At 45.6% G+C, this 22,660-nt stretch overlaps 1 protein-coding gene across 2 annotated transcripts in view; it reads right to left on the bottom strand.

The window, feature by feature from the left end:
- Positions 1–22,660, bottom strand: part of slc30a2 (solute carrier family 30 member 2) — a 122,755-nt gene that overhangs the window by 67,593 nt on the left and 32,502 nt on the right. Inside the window, exon 3 of one of the 2 annotated variants that reach the window (XM_038800033.1) lies at positions 10,749–10,895. The exons of the other annotated variant lie outside the window; for it this stretch is intronic. Within the exon in view, the coding sequence (XP_038655961.1) occupies positions 10,749–10,895 (147 nt within the window). The remainder of the gene's footprint in view (positions 1–10,748; positions 10,896–22,660) is intronic. 2 annotated transcript variants of the gene reach the window in all.

Genomic DNA, 22,660 nt, shown 5'->3' with positions numbered 1-22,660 from the left:
TCCCAGGTTCGATTCCAACTTGAGTCACCGTCTGTGTGGAGTCTACACGTTCTCCCTGTGTCTGTGTGGGTTTCCTCCGGGTGCTCCAGTTCCCTCCCACAAATCTCGAAAGACATGCTGTTAGGTAATTCGGACATTCTGAATTCTCCCTCTGTGACCCGAATGTTGTGACTCGGGATTTTCTCAGTAACTTCATTGCAGTGATAATGTAAGCCTACTTATGACAATGAAGATTATTATATTATTATATTATATAATGAAGCATTTCACACTATTGAAGATACCACTTGGGACTTCCGGTGGCGACCATGGAGGAGTAGATTGCACATTCGATAGCTCCCGCCTGAAACGGACTTTCCGATCTTTTTTCCCGACTTTTCTCGGACTTCAGGGGATAGATCGGTGTAGTGGACGATATTAAGAAGGATTCCCCCTCCGATGTATGGTTAATTGGATGAGAAGTGGCCGTGTGAAAAGACTCCGCCCGGATAGAGTGAAGCAGTCGGAGCTGGTACCACGGTGCAGCATGGCAGAGGGTCAGGACCAGGGAGTGGTGGCACAGTAGTCTAAGGAGCAGCAGATGAAATTCTTTAAGGACTGTTTCGCTGAGCTGAGAAAGGAAACACTGGACCCAATCAAGGCTGCGATCGATCAAGTGGTTTTGAATCAGGCGGCCCAAGGGAAAGCGATACAAGAAATTGAGCTGAAGTTCTTCAGCCAGGAAGACTATCTAACCATACTGGAACATAAGGTGGAGGTGTTGGATGAGCGCCACAAGAGAATGCAGGAGAAGTTGGAGGACCTGGAGAACAGGTCCAGGAGGCAGAACCTGAGGATCGTTGGCCTCCCTGAACGAATTGAGGGGTTGAATCCAGGAGCATATGTGGCGAGCATGTTGGAGACGCTGATGGGGACCGGGGCGTTTTCTCAGCCCCTGGAAGTGGGCAGAGCGCATCGAGCCCTCGCAAGGAAGCCTAAGGTGAATGACCCATCGAGGGCCATGGTGGTGCGTTTCCACCGTTTTTCGGACAAAGAACTTGTCTTGCGGTGGGCCAAGAAGGAGCGGAGCAGCAGATGGGAGAACAGTGAGGTACGCATCTACCAGGACCTGGGAGCGGAGCTGGCCAAGAGACGTGCCGAGTTTAACCGGGTGAAGGCGATCCTCTTCAAGAAGGGGGTGCTGTATCCAGCGCGGTTGTGGGTTACGCACAAAGACCGGCACTTTTACTTTGAGGCACCGGATGATGTATGGTCTTTTATCAAAGAAAAGAAGTTGGAAGCGTCTTAAAGGACACTTGCGTCTTGAAGGAGTCATGTTGCAGCGGTTTATAATTTTTGTAATCCTTCTATCGGTTCAAATAAAACTGTATGTGGTTCTGGGTTAAGTATTGGGCTGGGGTGGTGGTTTGAGGGTGCTTTGTTTTTGCAGAGGTTGGATGCGGATGGGGGGGGGGGTCCTGAGGTTGGTGCTATTTTGTGGGAGGTTGAGTCTGGTTTCAAGCGATTGTTTCTGCATTGTTTTTGTTAATTTCTTTTACTTGAGGTTACAGGGGACTGCAATGTTGTTAAATGGCTTATGCATGTCGGGAGAGGGGTTCGAACAATAGGGAGCCAAATTGTTTGGCACCAAGGGTGGGGGCTGTCAGGATCAGCATGGGTCAGCTGACTCTCGGAAGCGTGGTAGGGGGTGCACATGTGTTTAAGATGGTGCTTGACCTGGGGGATTAGGTTTCGGTGTGGAGGCTGCTTCGCTGACAGGGGAGGAACTATTATTGGGGAACAAAAGAGAGGTCGGGGGCGGTTGCTGCTTGTGGGGGAGCTTGGGGAAGTGGGGTGCGTGGGCTCTGGGCCTTTTGCAAGCGGGTAAACAAGATTATTTTGTGCTTTGTAGGGACTATTAATACCCCGCAGGTGAAGAAAATGTTGTTGGAGCGCAGTCGGGGGGAGGGCGGGTTGGCGCTGCCGAACTTCTGTAACTACTACTGGGCGGCGAACATAGCGATGAATACGAAGTGGGTAATGGGGGAGGGGTCGCCATGGGAGCGGATGGAGGCGGTGTCATACAAAGGCACCGGTTTGGGAGCACTGGTAACAGCGCCTCTGCCGTTCTTGCCGGCCCGTTACTCCATTAGCCCGGTGGTGGTGGTGGCATTGAGGATCTGGGGGCAATGGAGGAGGTATAAGAAGGTGGAGGGTGCGTCAGTCTGGACCCAAATCGGTAACAGCCACAGGTGAAGCGCTGGGTAGGATAGATGGCGGGTTCCGAAGTTGGCAGAGAGCAGGAATTCGACAGATGGGAGATCTTTTCTCAATCTGTTTTCCCAGTCTGAAGGCGCTGGAGGACAAGTTCAAGTTGCCGCCGGGAATGCTTTCAGATATTTACAAGTCCGGGACTTTCTGAGGAAACAGGTGTTGGCTTTCCCGTTGATCCCTCCATGGGGATGCAGGACAGAGTAGTGCCCTACTTGGGTGAGGGAGGGGAAAGTGTTGGATATCTATCAGGAGTTGTTGGAGGCGGAGGAGACCCCGGTGGAGAAACTGAAGGGCAAGTGGGAGGAGGAGCTAGGTGGGGAGTTAGAGGCGGGTCTGTAGGCGGACGCCCTAAGCAGGGTCAATTCCTCCTCATCCTGTGCTAGGCTCAGTCTAATACAGTTTAAATTGGTCCACCGGGCACACATGACGGCGGCCAGGATGAGTAAGTTTTTTGGGGTAGAAGATAGATGTGCAAGGTGTGCAGGAAGCCCAGCAAACCATGTCCATATGTTTTGAGCATGCCCGAAGCTTGGAGGATTCTGGCAGGGGTTTGCCAAGGCAATGGGGGGGGGGGGGTGCTGCTCCAGGCGGAGTTATCCACCATCGTCTGTGATGTGGCAGGGTCCATAGTGCCACTTGTTTCTACTCCATCTTGAAAAGAGCCTATAGGAAGAGAAGATTTGTCGTGGGCCACAAGGTCGTGTTTTCAAAGAGACACAAGGCCATAAGCGACTTTAAAATTTTAGAAACTCAGAAAGATCTTAAAACTCATAGAAGTTAACACATGGAATCCCATTGGGTATAGGAAGAAAGGGGCCATGGAAATATAATAATAAATAGATGATACCTATGGAGTGGTGGCACCATACCACCAAACCCACCTTGACCAACCTTCTTTGACAAGTTATTGGGCAAAGACACTGTGGGCCCTCTCCTCACACTTGCTCATCCTGGCCGCCGTCATGTGTGCCCGGTGGATCACCTTAAACTGTATTAGGCTGAGCCTAGCACAGGATGAGGAGGAATTGACGCTGCTTAGGGCGTCCGCCTACAGACCCGCCTCTAACTCCCTACCTAGCTCCTCCTCCCACTTGCCCTTCAGTTTCTCCACCGAGGTCTCCTCCGCCTCCAATAACTCCTGATAGATAGCCGACACTTTCCCCTCCCTCACCCAAGTACCGGACACTACTCTGTCCTGTATCTCCTCACACTGGGTGAGCTCTTTAAGCATGGATGATAGCTTGCCTGTCCTGGTCCTCCCTCTGGGGCTATGCACAGTCATGGCCTTTAAGCAGAACATGACAGCAAATGACTGAGTATTCTCAAACAGTAAGCCTCAACCAACACTTTCCAAAGCCAGAAATATTATACTGAGCTAGCATTGTGTTTTTGCATTGACCATTTGTTTGTTTCTTCATTATTCAGAATTAAAGGCCCAGATATTGGCACGGGCAGGTTTCATTAGTGGAAGGATGGGGTGGCTGGTAGTTCTGAGTTTGCCTGCATGCAGTGGAGTTTTAGCTCTACAGTATGAGTCTTTTATTTTCTACAGGATCCCCAGCCGAAGGTCAGTCTGACTGATAGGTTGGGCTGGAAGCACTCTAGACCAGGCAGCAGCTGCAGGAACTGCAACAGAATAGAGAATCAGTGCCAACCCACCAATTTTTGGCAGTTAAAATTGCAACCCAAACTTCTACAAACATCTCTCCAATTTGATTTTCTTTTGGTGATATAAAAGCCCAGGAGAGTGGCAATCTTCCCAAATTCTCCTTAGATGTCAATCACTATGGTCCAGATTTTACAATCAGTGGCAAAGCAAGGGTGCATTGCTGCCCTTGAAGAAAGCAACCCAGAAAGATCTAGTGAGGGACCTGGTGGGAATTTCCCCTTTCCCAACAGCAGCTCAAATCTGGCATTAAATCAAAGGATATCGTGGCGATTAGGAAGGCAGCAAATAAAATCCTTCACTTTCAATTTAAATTGTCAGATAGTGTAATGAAATCCAATTGGCTTTATTGGTTGGCCAATTGGAGTATGAGCTCCCTCAATGATAGCTCATTGAGGGGGCCCATATAATCACCTGTGCAGGCTTTGTGAGGCAGTCTTAAGTTGACTGGACTGCTAGCAGCACTGTTTGTAGCTGCTCCTGTAATATCGTTATTGTAAATAAATATTGGTGTGGTGACGGAACTCCTGCCTCCCGTGGATTACTACAGTGGCGACGAGGTAAACTAAGAATTTTGCGGAGACCAGCTGCCGCACTCGGAGGGTAAGCCTTGCCATTTTAAAAATGCCGTTTTTTGGGAGGTTAGAGGCATTCGACCCGGCTATTGAGGACTGGTCCCAGTATGTGGAGAGAATGTGTTACTTCTTCCGGGCAAATGATATACTGACGGACGAAAGGAGACGGCTTATCCTGCTGTCGGCGTGCGGACCATCCGCTTTCGCCATTATATGTAGTCTGACTTATCCCGATGCGCCGGACACGAAAACTTTCCAAGAAGTAACGGAATTGGTGAAAGAGCACTACGACCCAAAACCACCCCTCATTTTGCATAGGTACAGGTTCTACACAGCGAAGCGGGAAGACAGGGAGTCAGTCACGAATTTCTTGACCCGCCTGAGAAGGCTGGCGGATAAATGTGAGTTCGGCCCAACGTCAAATGAAATGCTTCGGGACCGGTTAGTGTGTGGTATTAAAGACCTCACAATACAGAAACGCCTGTTGGCGGAAACGGAGCTAGACTGCAGGCAGGCGTTACAGCTCGCACTGTCCCTAGAAAAGGCAGCAAGTGGGGCGCATGAACTACAGGGCACGCCAATGGAGGTAGATACCTGTGAGAGGGACTACCACAACGAGTCCTGCTACCAGATAGCCACTCGCAGGAAAAATCTGAGGAATAGAGGGAAAAAGGAAAACCCCAGAACTGCCCCCAAGTCTGCCAGGACTAACTGGAGACAGAGGGAAGTACCGGCTGAGGCTCCCCCAACAGAGAAGGACCGTTTCTGGCACCAGACAGAGTGGGGTAACAACGACAGAAACCCTAGAAGGAGGTGGCAAAAGAGGAATAGCAGGTGGGGACGCAGGGAAGTACACAACCTAGACGCCCCATCCTCCTCCGAAGGGGAACAATTATATAATATTACAACGAAGAAAGCAGAACCCATTAGGATTACCCCACGGGTGAACGGGCGGCCGACAATAATGGAAATAGACACGGGTTCGGCCGTATCAGTAATGGGAGTGGCAGCATTTGGAAAAATCAAAGATGGACTCCAGCCACTAACCCTAACAAAAACATCGACAAAACTTAAAACCTACACGCGGAACCCCTGGAAGTTCTAGGCACGACTCATGTACCTGTGGAATATGAGAAACAATTGCTCAGATTACCGTTGACGACAGTAGAGGGCTCCGGACCGAGCTTAATTGGACGGAACTGGCTGAAAGACCTAAAATTAGATTGGATGAAAATTTTCCAGAGTGGAAGCAGGCAGTTGAGTGGAGTACTCCAAAAATGCCCGGAGGTCTTCCAGGAAGGTTTGGGGGAAATCAGAGGCGCCAAAGCAACTTTGCGCGTAGACCCAGAAGCCCTTCCGAAATTTTGTAAGGCCAGGCCGGTACCTTTTGCATTAAGAAAGAAAGTAGATGACGAAATACAAAGGTTACGGCGCGACGGCATTATCAGACCAGTACAGTTTTCGGAATGGGCAGCGCCGATGGTACCAATTTTGAAGCCAGATGGCTCGATACGTCTCTGTGGAGATTTCAAACAGATAGTAAACAAATATGCACTGCTGGACAAATACCCAATCCCGAAAATAGACGACCTATATGCCAAATTGGCAGGTGGGCTTTTGTTCACGAAACTAGACATGAGCCACGCCTACCTGCAGTTAAAACTGGGCAAGGGCTCCCAGAAGTTCGCTACGATCAACACCCTGAAGGGCCTTTTTCGTTATACTAGGCTACCTTTTGGAGTGTCATCAGCCTGCGCTATATTCCAGCGTACGATGGAAAATATTCTGCAGGGACTACCGCAGGTGCCGATTTATTTGGACGATGTCTTAATCACTGGTAGGACAAACAGGGAACACTTAAGGAACCTGGAGGAAGTGCTCAGGCGTTTCGCAAAGGCAGGCGTACGACTAAAAAGGGAAAAATGTGTTTTTCTGGCCCCACAAGTGACGTACCTGGGATATAAAGTAGACAAGTCAGGCTTACACCCATTGGAAGACAGAGTAAGGGCAATAAAAGAAGCCCCAGCTCCCACCACGGTCCAGGAGTTATGATCATTTCTAGGGTTGGTAACCTATTATGGAAAATTTATTAAAAATAGGGCGTCCATCCTGGAGCCCCTCCACCAGCTCCTAAAAAAGGGGCAAGAATGGAAATGGTCCACCCGCCAAAACCGAGCATTTAGGGACATTAAGGAACAGCTGTCATCCGAAAATGTCCTAGAGCATTATGACCCAAGGAAGGAGTTGGTGGTCACTTGTGATGCATCCCCTTACGGGGTAGGAGCCGTCTTAGCCCATAGAGGAAGGAATGGGGAAGAAGGGCCAATAGCCTATGCTTCGAGGACCTTGGCGATGGCTGAGAGGAAGTACGCCCAAATCGAGAAGGAAGCACTGGCGGTGATATTCGCAGTAAAAAAATTTCACCAGTATCTGTACGGGCGGAAATTCACCATAGTGACGGACCATAAGCCGTTATTAGGGTTATTAAAAGAAGACAAGTCAATACCCCCGATTGCATCAGCTAGAATCCAACGCTGGGCGTTGCTACTGGCGGCATATAGATACGTTCTGGAGCACAGACCGGGAACGCGAGTAGCACATGCAGATGCTTTGAGCAGACTTCCCCTCCCGGACACTCCGCCGCTAATACCAAAAGTAGAGGAGACAGTAATGACTCTAAATTTTTTGGACACCCTACCAGGAGACGCACAACATATTCGGTTGTGGACTCAAAAAGACCCAGTTTTAGCCAAGATGAAGCATTTACTGCTAACAGGGGAACTGGAAAGACCAGTGGAGCCCCAGATGCACCCATACTGGAGCAGAAGGGACCAAATAACCGTAGAAGACAGTATCCTATTATGGGGAGCCCGGGTAATCGTCCCAGCTCAGGGCCGTCAGGCAATCTTAACCGAGTTGCATCGCGGACACCCAGGGGTGTCTAAAATGAAGATGCTAGCTCGAAGCTACTTTTGGTGGCCAGGTTTGGACACAGACATAGCAGCCTTGGTACGTCGGTGCCAGGAGTGCCAACAGGGGCAAAGAGTGCCACCAGCGGTGCCATTGCACCCATGGGAATGGCCAGGCAGACCGTGGACCCACCTGCATATTGACCATGCCGGCCTTTTCATGGGCTCAATGATTTTGGTGATAGTGGACGCCCACTCCAAATGGTTGGACGTCCACCGGGTAAACACGGCAAGCACAGCATCGACAATTGAAAAGCTCAGGGCCTCGTTTGCAACACATGGACTTCCGGAGGTATTGGTGTCGGACAACGGAACGGCATTCACATGTGGGGAATTTGGAAAATTCCTGAAGGAAAACAGAGTCCGTCACATCAAAACGGCCCCTTACCATCCAGCGACCAACGGCCTGGCAGAGAGAGCGGTCCAGACACTTAAAGCGGGACTCAAGAAGCAGCCGGCAGCGTCAATGGACACTAAGCTCTCCCACTGGCTGTTTGATTACAGGACCACACCGCATTCCACAACGGGCATACCGCCAGCTGAACTCTTAATGGGAAGGCGGCTGCGAACAAGGCTGAGTCTCCTTTTCCCAAATTTAACGGGGAAAGTGGAGAAACATCAGGAGGCCCAACGCAGTGGGCATGATAATAGTCGGCAGCAGAGACATTTCCAGGTGGGGGCACCAGTTTGGGTCACGAATTATGGGAATGGACCAACGTGGGTCAAAGGCATGGTAGAGTCCCAAACAGGGCCCATATCCTATGAGGTTTCAATAGGAGGTAAGGTGCTGAAGAAACACCTAGACCAAATAAGGGCAGCGGAACCACATCTGGAGACCGGCGAAGCAGGACCGCCTCAAGCTGGGATAGCCCAGACGGAAGGATCCCCAGCCCCGAGCAATTTCTCCAGACCCCATCATCCAGTCATCAGAGTCGGAGATGGACACACTCGACGAGGCCGCCGCGACACCTCTCCCCGAGGAGGAGGAAGAACAACTTCCAAGGAGGTCGTCAAGGAAAAGACAGGCACCTATGAGGTACACCCCGCCCACTTCGGAGAACGACCCGGCGGACGACACAGAGGTGACAGACCCAGACATGAGGAGCAGGAAGAAGCTCAAAGGAATGCCAGCTGGCAGGAATTCCTCGGACCTTGGGGGGAAGGGGTGTAATGAACTCCAATTGGCTTTATTGGTTGGCCAATTGGAGTATGAGCTCCCTCAATGATAGCTCATTGGGGGGGCCCATATAATCACCTGTGTAGGCTTTGTGAGGCAGTCTTAAGTTGACTGGACTGCTAGCAGCACTGTTTGTAGCTGCTCCTGTAATATCGTTATTGTAAATAAATATTGGTGTGGTGATGGAACTCCTGCCTCCCGTGGATTACTACAGATAGTAAAGTATATGAATGACTATTATTTTAGCTTCTGCCTTAAGACAGTCATACACAGATTCTGCAGAGTCTATGTATGACTTTATTAAGGCAGAAGCTAAAATAAAGGTGAGCAGATTTTTAATATTGTAGAGAAATTTGACATTCCACAAATATAAAATTAGCTTTTTCAGGCCAGTAAGGGTGTAAGCAGTAATTATGAAGTTAGTACGCCGTTAAAAATGCTTCATGCAGCCAAGTGTAACAGTTCCCAATGTTTTCCAATGGGACTAACAGTGGTTAGACTGGAAGTTCTCACATTCCATGATTGCCAGATCGATGGCAATCGATGAGAGTCTCTACAGCGCACTATGTGGGGGAATCATGCACTAACTGACATCAACCTCTGGATTTCTCTGTTATTCTGCATATCTGTGAGCTACTGAAATTGCTGTCAGTGGAATGATGGTGGTAAGAGCTGACAGTTTTGCCATTTATTACCACAGCAAAATCCAGGCCTATGTTTTATTTGATACAAATTTTAAATGGGATCAATTTGTCTGTTCATTAAAACCCAAATATAAAATGTTCTTCTCTATTCATCGATTCATATTGTTCCTTCAGACTGAAATATGTATTGATAAAATCTAATTTTATACTTGTGCAGAGCCTTTTAGTTGTAAGTAAAAGCCCTATAAATGTCAATAGAATTCAAATGAATGTGACAACCATAATAAAAACGTCATGACAATATCAGCAGCATAACAGAAACCTATATTTCTGAAAACAAGCCAACGTATTGATCCAGGATCAAGTCTTAGCTTAAGGAACAGGTATTTGGGAAAAATAGACAATAGTGAGATGCAAATCTTCTCAACAAGAAAAAGTTATTCAATAAAAAAAAACTTTCAATAGATAAGAATAGTTACAGCAAAATGCCTCCACCAGCTGATGCAGCTGAAGGTGGTATACAGAGCACACGTCACAAGGGCGAGGATGAGCCGATTCTGTGAAGGAGTAGAAGATGTGTGTGAGCGTTGCAAGGGGGGGGGGGGGGGGGGGGGGGGGGGCGCTAATCACGTTCATGTGTTTTGGTCCAATCCAAAGCTACAGGATTACTGGAAGGAGGTTTTTAGGGTAATTTCCAAGATGGTGCATGTGAAACTGGACCCGGGTCCGTGGGAGGCCATATTTGGGGTGTCGGACCAGCTGGGGTTGGAAACGGGAGCGGAGACAGATATCGTAGCCTTTGCCTCGTTGATCGCCCGAAGGCAGATCCTGCTAGGACGGAGAGCAACGTCTCCACCCTGTGCCCTGGTGTGGCGGTGGGACCTGTTGGAATTCTCGACTCTTGAAAAGGTTACGTTTGAACTGAAGGGAAGCTCGGAGGGGTTCTACAAGTCATGGACATTATTTATTATGCACTTTCGAGAACTGGATAACATCGAACATTAGTTGGGGGGGATGGGTGGGAGGATTGGGGGAGGGGGGCTGTGTGTATTAAGGGTGACTATGGGTAATCCCTGATTCCTTTTTGTCATTTGTTTATGTAAACATGCGAGCCAATGTTTGGGGTTTGGTGGGAGGATGGGATCGTTGTTATTGTTTGGGGATTGACATATCTGTTGCTGATTATTGTTTATTGTTGGTGGTTGTAAATTTGGGAGAAAATGTGAAAAAGGAGAATAAAAATATTTATTAAAAGAAAAAGAATAGTTACAGCAAAGATTTGGGGACATACATAGAGAGAAGCAACTCGTATTATTTGAGATATTATTATACTAAATGATTGTACCAAATAGAAACAATAGGTTTTTAATCAAACCTGATGTTTGTTCTTCCAAAGCACTGACTATTTAAAGGGTTTGCAAATATTCCCCCATTTCTAAATCCAGTGAAGAAAAACTCTCCTACCTGATCTATGCCAGCCAAAGTTCATTGTTTTTGTGGCAGGACGTGTGGAAATCCAAAGGGAGAAGAGACTGACGAGCATACTGCCAAAATCTGTCAGTAAATGTGCTGCATCCGTCATGATGGCCAGACTGTGAGCCAAGTAGCCACCTGAAAGGGAAATAAACAAGGAAAACCCTCTATTTAGTATAAGCCATACAGAAGCCTTGAGCAGGATGCTCCGGTCCGCCAGCCGCATGTTTCTCAGCCGCGCCTCATTCGCTGGCAGCGGGTTTCTATCTTCCTGCCGACTGTCAATGAGATTTGGCATTGTAACCACTCCATGCTACCAGGAAGGGGTGAGCTGCCGGCAGGAAAAGTGAATCGCAATGACCAGAGAATTCTGGCCCTTGTAACAATGTGTCCGGTAGGATTTCGGTATTAATGTCACAGCTATTATCTTACAAACCATGATTAGTGAATCATTCACTGTGGTGGCATCGTGGCATGTTTTATACATTATGGAATCTCCATGGCTGAGGGCACGAGCTCCATGGTGCAGGGTTTCAACTGCATGACGCGAGCACTGATGGGAATCCTTAAGTGTCTGCACCAGAGGATGGTGGGACATTTGGATCTCACTCCAGCTGCTCCTCTGTCTCATGGAGGAGCAAATGGGCCCCCGGACAGCCAATGGGAGATCGGAAGGAGCGCAGTCTGGAGCTCTCCACCCAGTGACTCATCTCCAGCCCAGGACACTGTGGAGGATAGCAGTGCAACACCTGTGCTGCCTGAATCCCCAGAATCATGCACTGAACGTGAGCGGTGAAGATTCCTGAAAGAGCCCTGTTCCTCAGCCCTGCACTCCTCTTGGACCTCCACCCATGCACTTCTCCCTCAGTGAGTGTCTCTCCACTAGGCCTCACATCCTCCCCTCTCACACTGGCAAATCCCCACAGCTGACCTTCTCAGCTCCACCAGGATTAGGGGCCTGGACCCTCTTGAGTCTCAGTGGCACATTTCCACTGACTTTTCCCCAACAACTCCTCCGGCACCCAAATCTTGTGTCAGGTGACAGGGTAGCTGACTGGATCCATGGGGCCAGTGACTGCATCCTCAAAGGGTGCCTCAAAGGCACCCCCTGTCATGACCTAGCACAAGTTGAGTGATAAAAGATTTAACCATGAAGCTTTGCATTGGGATACTCATGAGTGTAATCTGTGTGAGTATAACTCTTGCATGACACTGGAGTTAAATACTTGGGACTCCAATCAAGGGTACTACTGTTTAGCTCTTCAGATTTCATTGGCACAATGAAGGGTGAGGTAGCATATCAAGAAAATGACTGCCTCGTGGTAGATGAGGCACAGCTGATTGAGGAAAGCTTTCAATTCGTATGACAAGCACATACCCAGAGGACATCCTCACTCTTCTAGCTCACAGCCCAACACACTAATTTCTGACAGTCAAATGTCCCATACATGGTATTGACATTCCATACAGCTTAACCTCTTTCTACTCACAGTGCTGCCTGAGTGTGGAGTTCTTGTTATACGTTTAGCTGCTGTTGTATAAAGAGTCAAAGGTACTGCTCCTTTTTACAAACACCTTTAATTTACTTCAACAGACTCTGCACAAAACTCTAACATCACATCACCTGACACAAAGGCTACCTGAAGCCTCTTTACATATCTGTGTCAATTATTGGATACTTAACATAAATAGACAACTAATTGGAATGTCTCTTAACCCATTACTTAACAGTCTCCCCTTCCTTGGAGAAAAAAATAATCAGGTGAAAACAGAATTACAAGAAACTCAAAAACACACACACAATTTCCCCCCTTTTGTTTTTCATTTCTGGAAAAAGAAAACAGTCACAGAAACAGGCGCCCTTCATTAACAATATCCAAAAGTTTCTGTGAGCTAGCCCCTCTTTTTGTAAAACAGTCTGACAATTGATAGCTACTGTCGACCCATTTAATTTTTGCTAATACCTCTCTGTCCAACATCTGCTTCAAACTTGCGATGTCTATCTTTAACCTTTTTTCATTGACATTTTTTGTAGAGTGCACATTTTCCCACAGGAATTTATTGTCAATGTGACATTTAATAGGTATATTACCCAAATCCCCCAATCCCAAAATTTCTGTCAATATCTGAGATATATAAAAGGCCATGTCCACCGCTTCCACAAGGCTTAACGTCTCAGCAGCCAAAGTGCTTCTGACCACTCTCCTTATTTTCTTTGTTTCCAACACAAGAGGGCAATATTTACCATTGTTCCCCAAAAGGAAAGTTATAAAACCTCCTTGAAACCCCATCACATAAATTTGCATAGGACGTATCGCTATAAACTATGAGTTCCAAGTGCCTAAGGTCACCTACAACCAGGAACCTCAAAACACACTCCTGCATTTTTATAGTTTGACCAATGCTTTATTTGCTCTTATTATGTCTTCCACTTGGGATCATTCATATTTGTACTCAACTCTAAGACATCAAAACTCACGTCCAGTCTAGTCTGTCTACCTAACCAATTCAGTTGCCCAATTAAACATCATAGTTGCTCTTTTTCCATCTTTGAAACCATTGCGTCATTTTGTGAAACCCGGTCACGGCTAATTGCTATTGGACTGATGCTTTCCAAATAAGATTGCTGTCAGGGGTAAAGTTGCCCCTAACGTAGTCTGTTTGATTTCCAGTCCAATATATTTAAATGCACCGGAAGCCTGACTTCCAACCCTGAATTCTTTCCTCAAACCAGAGATTACAATAGCTTCAAAATCACTAGTCCCACCTCACAAAAAACCATCAACCTGCATCATAAAGATGCCAGCAAGATTTCCTTTATAGTGCCAGTAAAACATTGCTAGATCTGCTTTCAACTGGCAACAGCCTAACTTTAATAAAAATTGACCTTACCAAAAAAATACCAGACTCTAGATGCATCATTTAATACATATACACATTTGCTCAACTTCCAGAGTACCCCTTCTGTGTTAGCTGCCTCTTTAGGAGGACAGAGAAAAATGTCTCTCTGGAGCTGATGCCCCTGCAAGAAGGCAGCTTTTATATATATAGATTTGCCTTCCCATGCCTTTGTGACTAATAGAGCCAAGAAAATCTTTAAAATAACCTTTCCTGCCGTAGGTGAATCTACCCTTAAATCCTGATCTTCTAAGTTTTCTTCAAATCCCCTCGCCACAAGCCTAGCCTTTGCCTTTTAAGTTCCATCTGGAAGAACCTTTTCCGTGCAAATCCATCTGTGGGATAGAGCTCTTTGTCCCTTATCGGGTACTTCCGTGCATACCCCAAATTCATTCCAACAATGCAGTTCTTGCTGTTTGGCATCTTTGATAACTTATTGATCTAACTTATTGGAAGCCACCAAAATCTCACGCGCATGTGGGCTTCTACTCCTATTAGTATTTGTAGTCTTACTCATGTTCCGAGATCTTGATAAACTACGTCCCTTCTCCCGCCTGGTAACTCGTTCTGTACTGCTACTGCTTGATCTTTCCCTTCTGCTGTGGGATATCCTTTCAATAGTTCTCGACCTTTTCCTGCAGACCTGTTCACTATCCGATGTACTATCTGAACTGGCACTGCGTTTCTGTGCACTCCATTTTTGAACTTAGTGTTCCCAATCCATTGTCTTGACTCCCTCCCCTGAAGGTTGTACATTAAACCAATGTTCATACTTTCCAGTGGCCTTCCCTGCTCTACTAATAACAGTTGCATCCTTCCATTCACTAGACCCTTCAGGCAAGTATGTCACTTTTGTACCAACTTTGGCAGTTGTCCTTTCGGAAAAATGGCCTGTTCTAAATCATCAGAAGTGTTGTGTTCCTCTACAGAAACCCTGTCTATATCAGTTAACTGGTCCTCATAGTTCTGTAATACGTACGTACCAGATGACCCTGGTTCCTCGTCATGTCTGTCTGCTCTGTCTAAATTTGAAAATTTGGAATCTGTACCCATTATCCTTGATGAATGTACCCTAATAGTTTGATTGCCATGTTGCAAAATAATTGTTTTGCCATCTATGCCTATGATTTTTCCTGGGCCTTTCCATTCATTAAAATTGTCTCTCTTATAGTATACTATGTCGCCTTGCCGAAGAACGGTATTTGATGGCCATCCATTATGCCTCTAAGCTCTGCGAATTTTTTCAGAGACTTCTGCTTCCAAAAAAGCTTTTCTACTGCTATGTAATGGATTTAAATGTTCAGCAAAGGCAGAGCTAATTGAAGTCCCTGCCCATGCTGGAGGCTGGTCATCTAAAATGGACGGAATTTAGGATTTCTACCAAACACTAATTGATAGGGATTATAGCCCCCAACCATCTGCAATGAATTCTTTGCATGTACCGCCCATGCTAAAGCTGAATTTAGCTTGCAGTTTGGTCTATCTGCCAAAATTTTCCGGAGCATGTTATGTATTACCGCATGGTTTCTTTCACACACAAAGATTTCATATAATTTCATAGAATTTACATAGAATTTACAGTGCAGAAGGAGGCCATTCGGCCCATCAAGTCTGCACCGGCCCATGGAAAGATCACTCTACCTAAGCCGACGCCTCCACCCTATCCCCGTAACCCAGTAACCCCCCCCAACCTTTATGGACACTAAGGGCAATTTATCATGGCCAATCCACATAACCTGCACATCTTTGGACTGTGGGAGGAAACCGGAGCTCCCGGAGGAAACCCACGCAAACACGGGGAGAACGTGCAGACTCCGCACAGACAGTGACCCAAGCTAGGAATCGAACTTGGGACACTGGAGCTGTGAAGCAACTGTGCTACCCACTGTGCTACCGTGCTGCCCCACACCATTACTAAATGGGTTTCCTGCAGCCGTATTCATAACTGTGATATTCACGTTTTCACACATATCCCTGAACTCATCATTAGCAAATTCTCCCCACATTGCCTGTAAGAAATTGTGCCGGTGGGCACATTTCTGTCCCTATCCATTTTTCCACGATTTGATCCCGAATTACTCTCTTTTCTTTCGTACAATCGTTGATGGACTAAATCTGGTTGCTAAATGCCTACCTACAACCTTCCTACAAAATGCAAAATAAATATATTATTGGTTTTATCCCAGATCTTAAGGTCCATGGCCACAATGTCATTAAAATCCCTGGCCAAAGGTAGGGTTACTATCGGTCGTGCTGGTGTCCTTCTGTAATTCCTGCAAACTTCACAGCGATCACTAATCTGTTCTATTAGCTTAGTATAGTCTTCATCCCTTACCCCTGCATCCTTTAATAAAATTTTCAGCCTCCGAGGAGACGAATGCGCAAATTGCCTATGCCGTTTTAATGCACTATTTAATACACTTTAATACACTTTAGCTTTTTATCAGCTAAAGTCCCATTTTCAACTACCATTAACACATCCTTAAACAATTGTACTTGAGATATTATTTGTCAGTAATGGAATACAATAGTGTCCTGACTGTGTAAATTGTAAACCCACCTCTTTCCAAAAACTGTTGCCTTATCCTGTTCCATATCCACTTTCATGTGTGCTTTCTTCATTGACGGTCTGCTCAGAAGCAAAGGTATATCACTTGATACAACATCCGTGCTAATCAAATGATTCAGTCCGGAAATATTGCAAGGGATCACCACTCTTTTCAGCGACTTCAGAGTATTATCATCCCCAAACTTGAAACTTGTGGAACTTTCAAATTCCTTAACCTTGTTACGATTTTCAGCATTCAAGGAGTCCAGGTAACATTTTGACCAGTCAATTCCACACACAGTAGATGTGCAGCCACTGTCCAATACAGCACAATTGAAGGATTCTGCAACCAACACCCTCATTACCAGCGTAAAACTGCTTATTAATAGGACAATGCCTTCTTTCTGGTCACTATCTTTTTCCTCTTCAGACTCTTCCATGTCATGTGTCACTTCAAACACTATTATAACGTATTGGACCGTTGAAAGCATAATGGTATTGAGAGTCACATCAAAAACATTGATTTATCATGCCCTGTGCATTTCTGGGATTCGTCTTCCTATCGTAGGTTCTAACTGGGTTTTTGTCTTCATAATTTCCAGGTCCCAATCTCCTTCTATAGTCTTGAAACACGTTTGTAGCCGTACGATTTCGCCATCCTGTTTGTAGTGTATCTTACATATTCTGCTTTATTGCAGGCTGACCTATTTTGGTCATCAGAGCCATCAGAATCAAATGTTTCCCCAGAAACTTTTTTAAAGCTGCTGTCATCTGTTCGAATAAGGTATCGTTATCCGCAAACTGAACTCCTGTCAAAACCAGGAGCCTATCCATGTTGCTCTAGCAGTCAAGTAATTTAAAGGCCAACACAGACTGTGGAAATTCCAGGTTGTGTTTCTGCAGCCTTTTATATAGCCTGTCAAATTCCATTATATAGTCTTCAATGGAGAAATCCTCTATTTTCAGGAACCTATCAAAATCCAACCATGCTTCTTACGCACTTAACAAGTCATCCTTCTTATAAATCCATATGACGTAATAGATCCTGCAGACCTTCTTCTGAGTCTAATTCTTCCAATTCCAGCTCAGAAAACACATTGCTCCGGATTTTACTGTCATAAGGTAGAGAAAAAGCCAATGCCATACCTTGTTTTCTCTTTCCCAAGGCAGTTACCTTCATCCACATAACTACAGCACTTCTTCATTGGTCGTACGATCCTCTTTCAGAAAATAAGGGGGGGGGGGGGAGCGGGGTAGTCATATCCAGCCATCTTTATCCAAGGTTCAGCCATCTATCTTTGGGGGTTTTTTTCTTCTCACTCACTCCTTGGTTTTGTCTGGAAAACATGTATCTTTCAACCCTTCACATTTGCACAGCAACCATCCTCTCCTACCATTTGCTATACGTTTAGCTGCTGTTGTATAAAGTCAAAGGTACTGCTCCTTTTTACAAACACCTTTAATTTACTTCAACAGACTTCACAAAACTCTAACATCACATCACCTGACACAAAGGCCACCTGAAGCCTCTTTACATATCAGTGTCAATTATTGGATGCTTAACATAAATAGACAACTAATTGGAATGTCTCTTAATCCATTACTTAGCAGTTCTACTCACACTACAGTCATGCTTCCCCAGGTGAGCTATGTTCATTCCTCATGAGGAGGGGATCTTGAGTCCCCCTCTCTGCCCTTGCAGCCTGGACTCTGATAAAACCTCACCCAAGAAGCACATAGTCACCCCCAGTGCTGAACGTCTATATTTGAACACAAGCCCAGCAAGGAGGACATGACGTCACACCGGCACCCGGTGAATATTCCGCAAGGGGGCGAAGTCCTGAGTGAGTGCTCACTAATAACATTCTAATGCATTAAAATGAGATTCCCGGGCTCCCAAGACATGATTCGTACTACTCCACTGGACAGGGGGGGGGGGGGGGGGGGCAGCGAGGCGGGGGGGGGGGGGGGGGGGGGGGGTGTAAAATCGCAATCCTAATCACAGCGGAGAGATTTGCATTTTCCGATTCTCTCCAGATTTTCAGCCTGTGCCGCATTTCTCACTGACGGATATTGTGGGCTCAAAATCGCCCCCTACATCTGCAATAGCGTCAAATCAAAATACCAAAGGTGCAAAATTCTTCAAAGCACAAACAAAATGAATGCTTTAAAAAAAGTATTCGGAAATAAAACGTGCACATTTACGATCAATGTACAATCCAGCCCTTCAGCAAGTGGTTTAAAGATCTGCAAAGCTCTTGAAATGAAAATGAAAATTGCTTATTGTCACGAGTAGGCTTCAATGAAGTTGCTGTGAAAAGCCCCTAGTCACCACATTCCGGCGCCTGTCCGGGGAGGCTGGTACAGGAATCGAACCGTGCTGCTGGCCTGCTTTATAAGCCAGAGATTTAGCTCAGTGAGCTAAACCAGCCCCTTTCACATCATCAACACCAAGCACAATAGTTCATTGAGGATCAGTTTTTCAGCCACTGTCACTTCCAATCTGCAAAGGGTTGCCATTTAAGAAAAGTCATGTAACATTCATTTGACATTTTCTTTTAGCAGAGCCTGGAAAGAATGTTATTTTAAACCATTTTAACCTACCGATCGAGTATCTTTTGTCCGTAAATCCAAAAACGGAACACACCCAAAAGCCATTTTTTCTGAACCTCATCGACCATTAGAGTGAGAAGCCTCACCCGAGACGATACAACCCAAGCCAAAGCAAACCTCGCCAATTTCACCCGACTTTCAGCTTGGGAATTCTCTGGCCCAAAACGACATGACTCGAGCTGACACGCATCTCGCTGTCCGAATCACGCCAACCACACCTAACACTTTAGGGCGCGAAGTCTGGTCGTTTGCCTGCACTCATGAATCTCGTAGAATGGCAGATTGAGCCATGGGTGGGAAATTATTACAGGTACCCTGTATTATTATCCATCTTCATTTGTATCCATTTTATTTACTTTAGACTCAAGCTAGTAAAGACTGAAGCTATTATAATGCAAGTAGACCAAAAACTGAAATTATCGGAAATCTGAAATGCCATCAGCACTGAAGATTTTGGATCAAGGATACGCAATCTGTAGTATATTGTAATTAAATGCAGATATTAATTTATGGCAGATTTAGTTCACTTAACAGGGCTCACCTTTCATGTTAAAATAATATATTTTTTGCTTAATGCAAGCATTGTACTATTGAGCACACATGAAGCAGAACTGATTAAATATTTTAATAACTTATAATAACATGTTCTGCTCCGGTAGATAAAGACAGTAATCTTCATGATGTTAATGTCCTTCTAAATTTAAAAGATTATTGAGATGTCTGGGCCTATGTAAGATTTGAAACTTGCCCAAAATTCAAAATGAGTATTGTTTAATTGCTTTAGTAAATTTAGTAAATCCCACAATCTGACAGGGTCCAGTTAAGTTATTTCATCCATAGTGCATAAAGGGTTAAAGGGGCATCACATTCCCAGGAAGGTTGTTAAATGAGCTCTTTCCCACTGTTCATCAACATGTAATACAAGGTAACAGATACACCACAATAATAATAAAGTCACCAAAGAGAAAATGCTGGAAAATCTCAGCTGGTTTTGCAGCATCTGTAAGGAGAGAAAAGAGCTAACTTTTCGAGTCCAGAAAACCCTTTGTCAAAGCTAAATGACATGGGAAAGTGGGAAATATTTATACTGTAGGGTGAGAGAATGAAAGATTAGCCATAGCCACAGAAACCAAGGGAACATAGTGCTAATAGCCACAGAAACCAAGGGAACAGAGTGCTAATGGCAGTCCCCAGAGAGAACAAAAGGGGTGAAAGGACAAACAGCAGAGAAACTAACATCAAAGGGTAAACTGTGACATATGTAGAGGTGGGGGGAGGGGAAGGGGGAAGCAAAAGGGAGAAAATGTAAGGAAAGGGGGATAAGATAGGGGGCAAATATATATAAAGAAAGACAAGAAAGAAATGGTAAAAGACAGTTAAAATGAAATGGGATGAAAACAAAGGGGTTGAGGTGGGGTATAGCAAATCATCTGAAGTTGTTAAATTTGATGTTGTGACCGGAAAGCTGTAGCGTGCCGAACCGAAAGATGAGATGCTGTTACTCCAGTTTGCATTGAGCAACACTGGAACATTGCATCAGGCCAAGGACAGACATGTGGGCACGGGAGCAGGGTCTTGTTTTAAAATGGCAAGCAATGGGAAGGTCAGGGTCCTGAATGCGCACAGAGTGAAGGTGCTCAGCAAAGTGATCACCCAGTCTGCGTTTGGTCTCTCTGATATAGAGGAGACCACATTGGGAGCAGCGTCTGCAGTAGACCAAATTGGAATTGTGCAAGTGAAACGCTGCTTAACCTGGAATGAGTGTTTTGGGCCTGGGATGTTAAGCATGGAAGAGGTAAAGGGGCAGGTGTTACACCTTTTGTGATTGCATGGGATGGTGCCATGGGTGATGGGAGAGGTGTTGGGTATGGTGGAGGAGTGGACTAGATTATCTCGGAGGGAATGGTCTCTGCGGAATGCTGAGGAAGTGAAGGGAAGATGTGTTTGGTGGTGGCATCACGCTGGAGTTGGCGAAAATGGCAGAGGCTTTGCATATGGAGGCTGGTGGGGTGAAGTGTAAGAATGAGAAGGACTCTATTCTTGTTCCGGGGGGGGGCGAAGGTAGTGGTGTGGCAGATGGACTGCACACTGTTGAGGGCCCTGTTAACAACTGTGGGTAGGAAATCACGGTTGAGGAAGGAGGAACATATTTTCGAAGCACTATTTTGGGAAGTGGCATCATCAGAACAAATGCAATGTGGAAGCGAAGGAGCTGAGAGAAAGGGATGGAGTCCTTACAGGGTGTAGGGTGCAAAGTGCTGTAGTCCAGATAGCTGTGGGAGACAGTGGGCTTGTAGTGGATATTAGTAGATAGTCTATTGCTGGGAATGGAGACAGAAAGGTAAAGGAAGGGAACGGAAGTGTCTGAGATGGACCAGGTGAAAGTGATGCAGGGATGGAAACTGGAAGCGGTTGATACATTTTTCCAAGTCCGGATGAGAACATGAAGTGGCACCAAAATAGACAAAGGAGTTATGGGAGGGGACCCAGGTAGGCCTGGAACACGAATTCTTCCACATATCCCATAAAAGGGCAACCATAGCTAGGACCCATGCGGGCACCCATTGCTACACCTTTGATTTGGAAAAAATGGGATGAGTTAAAGGAGAAGTTGTTGAGAGATAGAACGAGTTCAGCCAGGCGGAGGAGAGTGGTGATGGATGGGAATTGTCCGGGCCTCTTTTCGAGAAAGAAGCGAAGAGCTCTCAGGCTATCCTGGTGTGGGATGGAGGTGTAGAGGGATTGCACATCCATGGTGAATAGGAGACGGTTAGGGCCCGTGGACTGGAAGCTGTCAATATGACGCAGCGCATTAGAGGAATCCGGATGTAGGTGGGGAGAGAATGGACCAGAGGAGTGAGGATGGAGTCAAGATAAAAGGAGATAGGTTTGGTGGGGCAGGAGCATGCTACACAATGGGCCTGCTGGGACAGTCCTTTTTGTGGATTTTGGGAAGTAGGTAGTCTGGGGTTAGTAGACTATGAGGTTGGAATATAATAATAATATCATTAGTGTCAAAAACTGTCATTTACACGTGATAAAAATAACATGTGATCTTATTGGTCAGTATCACTTTATAGCACTGTTGATGTTTCCTTCCATCAGATAATTAAGAGTAGGATGATAGGTAATTGGTTGTGTTGGATTTGACCTGCTTATAGCGGACAGCATATGCCTGAGCAACCTTCCACATTCTCAAATAGATGTTAGTGTTGTAGTTGTGCTGGTAGAGCTTGATGAGCGATGTGGCTAGTTCAGGAGTACACATGTTCAGTACCAACAACTATAATAACATTAATAATAACAGTTTAGCTATTGTTGAGAATAGCATTTGCTGTATCCCGTAGAATAGATGACACACAGAGGTGGAATTGGCATTATTCTGTGAGTCTGACTATGTTGCTTAACTACTCTATGGGATCCTTTATATCAGTGGCATCAATAACCAGGTGCTCATGAGGAGGACTTTGCAGGATTTACAGAGCTAGCTATTCTTTACCTAATTTAGTACATACACCACAGCAAAGCAGTGGTTCTGGCTTTATTCTTTGCAGCGGTTTGATACAACTGAGTGGGCCAATGTAGAAGACAGTTAAGACATGTTCTTGTTAAAATGGTCCTGACCAGATAAAGACAACAAGACTCTTTACTTGATAGTAGTGAACTTTTTTTTAATAATAATCTGACAATTTCTTCATTTTCTTTTACTGATAAAGTTTATTATTCCAGATTTTTTTAACTGAATTCAAAATTGCAAACTGGCATAATCAGTACAAAAAGCACACTTGCTCATTATCAGGCTAGTCCTCATTGCGACGAGAGTAATAACATTAAGATTTTCTCT

Source organism: Scyliorhinus canicula, chromosome 6, assembly GCF_902713615.1.
Source record: "Scyliorhinus canicula chromosome 6, sScyCan1.1, whole genome shotgun sequence".
NCBI classification, from domain to species: Eukaryota; Metazoa; Chordata; class Chondrichthyes; order Carcharhiniformes; family Scyliorhinidae; genus Scyliorhinus; species Scyliorhinus canicula.
The sequence above is the reverse complement of the archived record's forward strand: the minus strand, read 5'-3'. Positions and strand labels throughout refer to the sequence as shown.